This window comes from Gracilinanus agilis, chromosome 5 (genome assembly GCF_016433145.1).
Source record: "Gracilinanus agilis isolate LMUSP501 chromosome 5, AgileGrace, whole genome shotgun sequence".
Lineage (NCBI taxonomy): Eukaryota > Metazoa > Chordata > Mammalia > Didelphimorphia > Didelphidae > Gracilinanus > Gracilinanus agilis.
Window position 1 is genome coordinate 71,665,019 of NC_058134.1, and position 9,268 is coordinate 71,674,286.

At 38.8% G+C, this 9,268-nt stretch overlaps 1 protein-coding gene across 1 annotated transcript; it reads left to right on the forward strand.

Annotated features, from left to right (window-relative positions):
- The first annotated feature begins 96 nt into the window (after nt 1-96).
- LOC123249831 (supervillin-like) lies at nt 97-830 on the forward strand. Its single transcript, XM_044678940.1, has one exon. It carries the CDS (start codon nt 97-99, stop codon nt 784-786), a length of 690 nt encoding a protein of 229 aa, XP_044534875.1. The 3' UTR covers nt 787-830.
- Nucleotides 831-9,268: the final 8,438 nt, after the last annotated feature.

Sequence of the window (9,268 nt, forward strand, 5' to 3'; positions counted from 1 at the left end):
CTCCCTCTCCCTCTCCCTCTCCCTCTCCCTTTCTCTCCCCCCTCCTTCCTTAACTACAGCCCCATGCCCAGGAATTTGACATCATTCTTATTCTACATGTATAATCTTATAGGTCGATCCAATGAAGAAGAGGAAACTTCAGACTCTTCTGTAGAAAAACAACCTCGATCCCGATATTGCATTGAAACCACAGTCCTCAATACAGAGTCATCCTACAGCCCAGTGACCATGGACACACAGGGACTGGACTCCAAAGCCGAGAGAATAGCAAGATATAAGGCTGAAAGGAGGCGACAGCTTGCTGAAAAATACGGGCTAACCCTGGATTCGGATGCAGACTCCGAATATTTATCACGTTATACTAAGACCAGGAAAGATCATGACATTGAAAAGAGGGGAAGCAAAATTGAGAAACAGGAAGAAGATAACAAAGATTTGACTTACCATTCTAAGATTGAGACTGCAGAGCCCAGGAGCACCATTCCTGAGTCCAAGGACTATACCTTTCACGGGAATGATGGAGTTCTCGATAAGGAGGCTCTGTTGAATATGGAAAACCATAGAAGAGTACAAGAGTTGAGTGCCATTGGACAGATCCGGGACTTGCCACCTGCAGCCGATAGTTCTCCCTCCTTTTCGTTTTCTGGGCGAGACTCCTCATTCAGTGATGTGCCAAGGTCTCCAAAGCAGACACGCCGGGTATCCCTTTCTTCACCAAAGCAGCCAGCGTCACCAAGTCATTCAGTTACTGACTCACTATTACATGGTGATTCCAGACCAAGGTAAGTAAGCATACAACTCTGTATCTTATCCTTTTTTCCAGACTTTCTGTCTTTCTACAATAGCCCTCTTTTCTAAACATCTTGCTTTGTATTTCCTCTTTGTCTTTTGTTGCGAGAATTTGTTCATTAATAGTGAGAAAGGCTGTTTTGCTTCATGGTATCTTTGTGTATGAAATGAGACTCTGTAAAGGGGAAAAGTCTAATCTTTTGTTCTAGAATAATGAGGAAATAACAAGTTTGAACAAGAATCTTTAGAGGGGAAAGTCCTATTATGAACTCTACTTAAGAACTAAATCACTTTTTCTTTATTTTTCTTTCTTAAATTATTTTCTAAAGTGTGTGACTGTTAGGACTTATGGGAAGAGGATATCTAATTCCACTAACCACCCTCACATAAGCCAGAAATGAAGTTTCCGCCTTCTTTTCCAATGGCCACCAAAACAGCAATAAGAAAATCTTTGATCTTATACTTTATTTATTTAAACTATGTCTTATTCCAATATTTCCCTCTGGTATGGAGGTGACGAAAGTTTTCTAAGGCAAGACCAGCAAGACATAAGTTCTGGCTGTTCTTGGGAATCTGGAAAGTCCTTAAGTATGAGCCAATGAAGTCTTTTTTTCTAGGGACAATCTTAGTTAAATTCAGAGAGTCTCATTACCAGGTTTTCAGGAGGATGTCTATTTTTCTGCTATGGCAATGTCCAGAATCTATCTACAGAGTCTTTAAAGGGTCATGATCAGCATAAGGGGAAGGAGTCACCCACAACAACAAAATTACAGATTGTTAAAGGTGGTACTGAAGAAGCTGATTGCTTAGTCTCCTGTGCAAAGAGTACATTTTAGATACCTACAGAAATGGACCACCACCACCACCACCTCCACTACCATTCCAATGGAAGAATTCTAGTTGTCCCAGAGAAGAAACTCCTTTTCCACAACTAGTGAAGATCAACTTCTGCCCCCCATCAGCTCTCGAAAAGATGTTCAGATTACTTCATGATGGGTAACTTTTCCCTATTTCCCATTCTAGTCTATCTTCCTCTTCTCTCCTACATATCTAATCTAAATAATCTAAAGGAGCAGCAGCTGTGAGTCAAGATCCAATCAGTCTAGTAATGAGTTAGGTGACAAAAGGACTGAACTGAGTGGGATCTTGGGTGTATGTAAATGCACACACTCATATTAGGCAGAGAGACCTGTCAGATTTTTATAGTAGTCATTGTCTTTTATAATGTCATTCTTTGTCAGCATCTTTAAATCAACAATAGAAATCCTGTGAGAGCCATGAATATGTCCCCAAATCCCAAGTTTTTATTTCTGTAACCTGGAGATCCAGTGTACATACCTAACCTAAAGGGAACACTCTGAAAGACAAAATATATTTGGAGAAATGTAGCTTTCCTAGCAGTCCAGTAGTAACTGGAATGAGTTTTATTCTTGGAATTTTGTATTCTGTTTTCTTTTTTTACCCAGTTCTATCTTTTCACTCTCCAAGATTTTCTTTGCCTTTGTTATTCCAACAGTATTTCTTGACACATGCCATTTGTTTTGCTTTTCTCGGTGGTGTTTTTAATACACATGCAAAGCAGAAGGCTCAACACTCATATAGTGCAAGCTGGGATGTGTTGAATGAGAAGAAAGAAATTGCATAATGATGAAATGCAAGGAGGGTCCACCAGGACCTCATGGTATGGAGAGCATTTCCTTTGGTGATACCTGATTGAAAAAAACTCTACTATTGAAAAAAAAATTTTCTTAAGGTCACATCTTATGGAATAAGATAGAGCAAAGACTTAAAAGTTAGTTTAGAAAAACTGACCTGAAATGGCTTAAAAAACAAATGTTAACCTAGAAATGTTGTGGGTTTGGGGTTTTTTTTTTTAATTGGAGATGAGTGTTTCTTGAGTGAGTGATGACTGTATTTAAAGCTTATTTACTTAATCATCCTCTTTTGATATTGTGAGATAATTAGCCATTAAGTTTTTCTAAGGTATATTTTTCATTTCAACTATGTAGTAGCTTCAAAGACCAAGTGGTAAGGGATCAGGCTGATTCAGGCACAGATAGAAGGCTACTGAAAAAATGTATCAGCATGTTTGAGGCAATTTCTGACCAGAAACAAACCTGCCAAAGACCCTATTATAGTGAGAAATTAAGTTTACTGAGTTAAACACATGTCCATCAACACTTGTCTGCTATTCTTAGTAGAAAAAAAAGAAACTGAGAGCCAAGTTGGGGCATTGCTGAGATTTTGCTCAACACATTAAATTTAAGAGCTAGAAGTTCTTCATGAAGCAAAACCCTCATATTACATATTTTCCAGTAAAGGATTAGACTTTCCATGGGAAATTTGCATTACATCATATAAATGGAAAAAATGTGTTTGGTCTAGTTATTGTCTAGCAAAGCAGATTCTTCACACGCTGCCTTATGTGATATAGGGAAATAGATTCCAGAAAAGACTGGAGACTAATGCCCTTAGGTTGTAGCTAATGGAAAGAGGACTGGACTTAGAGCCAGACGACCAGGTACAAATTGTGGTTCTGGATCTATCTATACGATTTGAGTTTAGTCATTTAACCTTTCTGAAGGACCTTCCTTTCTTCATCTGTAAAAGGAGAGGGTTAGACCACATACAAAAGATCCCTTCTGATTCTAAATCTAAAATCCTATTAGAAAGAACCCATCTTGGGCTGGACCTGTGATTTCATCCATCTAAATGGACAGCTAACAGTCATAGCACCCAGAATGTGGGACCTGGGCTCCAGCCCCATCATGGATACTAGCTACGTGACTGACCCTGGGCAAGTCACCTAACCTTTGTTTGCCCCATCTGTAAAATGGGGATAGTAATAGCACCTACCTCCCAGGATTGTAGTGAGGATCAAGGGAGATAATAATTATAAAGCTCTTATAGCTCAGTGCCCCGACACAGAACAGGCATCCTATAAATGTTTGCTATTATTAAATCCTGGTGCCAAAAAATCCTCCTCTGATGAAGTCTGCAACATTCTACAACTTGAAGTCTTAGAGGGTTTCCTGGATTACTGACGGGGAAAGCGACCTTACACGGCTAACCTAAGTCAAAGGGCAGCACTTGAACCTCTGTGTTCTCTGCCCGAAAGGCACTGAGTGCCCTAAACACTCCATGCTGGCTTTAACCTTTGGAAAACCAAAAAGATCTCATTTCTGTAGATTAGTTTTCACTTCAAAGAGTTTTCATTATATGACAGCACCTAATTCTTGGATTTGGGGTTTATTTGCAGTTGGGTTTTTTGGGTTTTTTTTGAGAACCATCTCATTCATTATGTGTCATTGTAATGGAGTATATTTTTTTCAATGTTACAAGGAGGAAATACTAAAACACGTCCTTTTAAAACTTTATCTCTCGGGCTCTGAAAAGCATTTGCTAACTTCACTTCACTTTAAAAGGAGAGGAGAGGGCAGCAGCGTTTCTGGCTCATTCAAGTTAGTAACAACTCAGCTACTTCTTTGTAAGCACTTTGAATCCCTATGAATGATGTGAATGGTTTTCTGGAACCAAGAAAAGAGCATTTGCAGCCTCCATGCTTCTCCTCCCAGGGCCATTGACCTCTACAGGCTGATTTTAGACATTACTCGAACATGACATAGTGTAAGAAGTCATTTCAAAGGTGTTCCTGAAGAGCCAGGAGCCTTGTATCTCGCTCATCTCCTCAAGTTCTATAGTTCCATCCGTTGCAGATAAATGAAAACAAAGATATTTAATATGCCAAGGGAAATTCCCCAGGAGAAGTATTTACATAAAAGCAGATGACCAGCCTATGACATCAGATAAATTCAGGATAATTTCGTACTGTGTGCATGTTCGGTTCTAAAAAATAGACGTAAAAATGCATTTGGATTCAAATCCGGCCTCAGACACTTCCCAGCTGTGTGACCCTGGGCCAGTCACTTGACCCCCATGGCCCGCCCTTACCACTCTTCCACCAAGGAGCCAATACACAGAAGTTAAGGGTTTAAAAAAAATGCATTTGGATTCTGCTGCGGATGCCCTTTATCTAGAGCTAAGAAATCTTAGAGGCATACATTTTCATTCTGTAACTAAACAGAGTAGCCAACTTCTTTGATCTTTTGCAATACTGAGCCAGTGAGTCAAATGCTCCTGATTTAGGACTCAAAGAAATCTTGATAACCTGGGAAACATCATAGAAATGAATAACAAAACAATAGAATAAATAGAGAAATTCAGCGTCATGGTCATAAATTATGCACAGTGTTTAACCTAGTACTTCTGTCAAACCACCAGTGCCAACTTGACTAAATACCATCACTTAGGAAAATATTTACCTGGCTTAGGAAGTAATTCTGATATGGATCAGATCAAATTAGGAACAAATAAATTAACAGGTAAAGTGCTTTGTGAACCTTTAAGTGCACTATAATTGCTAGCTTTCGTTGCCATTGTTGTTACATTTTGTTTCTAGTATGCAATTTAAAGAAGTTTTCCCTCTACTTTAGGGATGGATGGAAGACCCTAAAACCCATTACCATTTATTCTAGAGACCTCAAGCCTGCCAGAGAATGACTCGTTGTTGTCCTAAAGGTTTCACACTAAAAGGAATGAGTCATTTCTCTTCTCCTTCCCCTTCCTATCCATATCCAAGGGCTTGGATTTGTATAAACTACCTTCCTAGGAGGCCAGAAAACCGGAATAGCTTTTTTTAAAAACCTTTCTGTCTTAGAATTGTTATTAAATATTGGTTCCAAGGCAGAGGAGTGGTAAGGGCTAGACACTGGGGGTTAAGTGACTTTGCCCAGGGTTACACAACCAGGACCTGTCTGAGGCCACATTTGAACCCAGGACCTCTCATCTCCAGTACTGGCTCTCTTATCTATTGTGCCACCTACTTGCCCCACTCTCCATTTAATTTTGCAAATTCCGTTTATTAAGTGGTACCAAGAAGCTAATTCCCAAAGGGTCTTCTCCTAGGTCCTTCTCTCATCTACTAATACTCAGACCCAGAATGAGCATTCATGTGGAACACAACCAAACCACTAACTGGAGATTGCCAGTCTTCTTGAGGGTGCCATTTTATTGTTTAGAATGACTATAATTACTAGACTAACAATTAGTGATGCATCTTCTTAAGTGAGAGGGGGAGATGGAGGAGAGAGGGCAGAAGGGTTGTACAAAAAAAAAATGAAAAAGGTGAAATTCCTGAGACGTCACAGGAAGATGATCTTTCATCTTCATTCATAGTGGAGTGGCTGACAGAGCTCTCATTTCACATTCATGGTTATGTACTTAAACTGGAGCCTTTGAACTAAGTAGGCAAAGCCTCATTTTCTGCTCAGAGAAAGAATCTCTATCGGATGCCCTGGGGATCTGATTTCTCAAGTCCTAGTAAGAACTGACATAATCCATTGCTTTTTTCCATAAAAGCGCCCCACAGAAGAGATGAAAGATTTATGCACCAAGTGACTTGGCATTCAGCTTGCACACCATTCTGCCCATTATAGAAGTGTTTCTTTTTGGACTTGCACACATAAACATATTCTTATACACAAGAATATGAGAGGGATCTGTCTTTTCCTCCATATGTACAGGATAGCCCCCACACCCCAATCTCTGGTGCCACCTCCCCAAAAGACCTTACAGACTCCTTTTCATCATTTGCACAACAACAGGGTTGGATTAGATGATCTCTGAGGTCCTTTTCAGCTCTAGATCCAGGATCAATACAATTATTATTATTATTTAAATTGTTAATAGCTTATTATAGCAGAATACATGTATAACCCAGTGGAGTTGCTTGTTTGGAAAACTTATGTGTAAATTTGTTCACTGGAAAATAAAATAAAGATAAAAAAAATAATAAATAGCTTATTCTGTCAGGACAGGTAGATGGCTCAGTGGATGGAGAACTAGGACATGGGAGATTCTGGGTCCAAATCTAACCTCAGATATTGTATAGCTGTGTGACCCTGGGCAAGTCACTTAACCCCCATTGCCTAGTCCTTGCCACTCTTCTGCCTTGGAACCAATATCTAATAATCATTCTAAGACAGAGGGTAAAGGTTTGGTTTTTTAAAGAGCTTATGGTATGCCCACGAGTCAATGATACTAGTCCATCCAAAGGAGTTGTCTGGAGAATGTCTATAGAATAAGGTTCCTGTGTCAGTCCCACAGCTGGCGTGTGTCAGAGGCAAGATCTGAACTTTCTGACTCCAAGCCAAAGCTCTCTTCTCTACAGTGCCGGATGCCTCCTCCGACTCTGGGTGTGCATGTAGGAGAATACATATGTATACATACACACATGTGCATTTATATTTCATCTGAAACACTGTCTAGATTCAGAGACACCGATACTCATGCACAGCATCTCAGTAAAAAGGTGCATGTATGTACGCATACAGATAGAAGCAAGGATCCAATATATACGTATAGAGGTTTGTTTTCCCACATTTTAAATTGTGTGAAGCCTGAAATTCAATTCACATACACATCATCTGCAAGCCCAGCAATAAGACCTAAACTGCTAGTAATTCAAACCCACATTTTCAACCATTTAGGGGCTTTTTCCCCTCTGCCCATTTATAAAAATAATAATTTATATGTATTATATATACAATATATTACACACATGTACATATATGTATAATGACTATTATACATACATGTGTAGTAAATATATTATAATACATGTATATATGGGTGTATGTGTACAATAAATAATACATATATGTATAATATTTAGTAAGAATTGCCACATATCTACAGTAGAATTGTCCTTATAGGACAAAATTTCTGTGATTTTAGTTTGTAACTTGGGTAACTATGTGAAAGTTAAATAAGATGTGACCATGATGACACTGAATTTTTCTTCTTGCTCAGCTATTCTGTTTTCATCTCAACATTTAGCACAAATTGACTAGGCAGTGTGTCCCTGGAAAGACTACCTTTTGGGATTTGTTTATTCTTATTTTTTTTACACTCTTGCCTTCTGTCTTAGAATCAATACTGTGTATTGATTCCAAGGCAGAAGAGTGGAAAGGGCTAGGCAATGGGGGCTAAGTGACTTGCCCAGGGTCACACAGCTGGGAAGTGTCCGAGGTCATATTTGAACTCAGGATCTCCTGTCTCTAGGCCTGGCTCTCAATCTCCTGAGCCATCCAGCTGTCTGTTGCTTTTTAAATGGGGTTTATTTTATTATTATTATTATTATTTTTGGTCCATGACATTGCAGTATCAATTTTCTTTTCTGAGCATTAGAAGTTGTTTTGATTTGTTTCAATAAACTAATTCTCACATGTTCATTTTCTTTTCATCTTGATCCCTATCTGTCATTCCTGTTTCCCTAAATTAAATATCTTTCTACAAAAATATCTTCCTATGAAGCCCAAAATACTCAAACTTGAGACTCTGATTTCTTTTTTGGTAATCAGTTTCTGGTCTCATTAGTGTGAATCATATCCTTCTGGCAGTGCAGTGTACAGCATATAATGTCCTTTCATCCTATTCATTTGTCACCCTTGTCCTTTGATAAATTCTCCATGGAGCAGATATCCAAAACTCATGGCCTTCCTCCAGGCCAGTGAAATATTTCTCCAAGAAACAGTGAAACACAGGTCATCTCTCATTAGCAATACACGGTCAACCCACTTTCTTGCCTTCAGTGATTCTTGCCCTAAATGATGGAGTTTTTTCTATCTTGAGAAAAAAGTTGAAATACAAAATCTTCTTTGTCTGTCAGCATGACTTTCAAAACCTTTTTAAGCTGGAAGAAGCTGCAATTTAAACTTGAAGCTGGTCCGAGAATCTGCAAAGATGCTATACTCTTTAATAGTTTTCCCATTAGGCAGATTTTTAGGAAATTACATTTTAATCTTGGTGAGAGACACAGCACCAGGTTAATAAACAGTCATCCTTATTAATGGAATATACAGTAAGAAAAGAGGAAACTGAATTGGTGCTGCTCATCACAAAGAACCCCATTAACTTTATAATTAGCTTTCCTCACCCACACAATTAAAAATATTATACTAAGATTTATTCTTCTTCTTTTGTAATAGGTAACAGATTCGAATATATTGACTCAAAGTAGTACAGGCAGTTTATCTCCCCATTAAGTGCTCTGCATGGTGGTCAGTCATTGCAGAGCCCAGGAACAAAACAGAGTTGATAGAGGGCAGTGATCAGTAACTCTTCTAGAGCCACCAGAACCACATTCTTCACAGCAAAGTCCTTCTCTATGAGGACAGGAATCAGAAAGTCAGTAAACATTTGTTAAGTGCTTATTGTATACCATTCACTCTGCTAAGTCCTGGGGGTACAAAGAAAGGCATAGCACAGTCACTCCTTGACCCCAAAGAACTCATAATCTATTGGGGGGAAACAGCACATATAAATATATGTTTATTATATATGTGTATAATAAATATATACGGCACATTAAGAGAAGCTGAGAGAGGGTCGAGATGAAGTCCTGAAGCTGGGGTGAGAA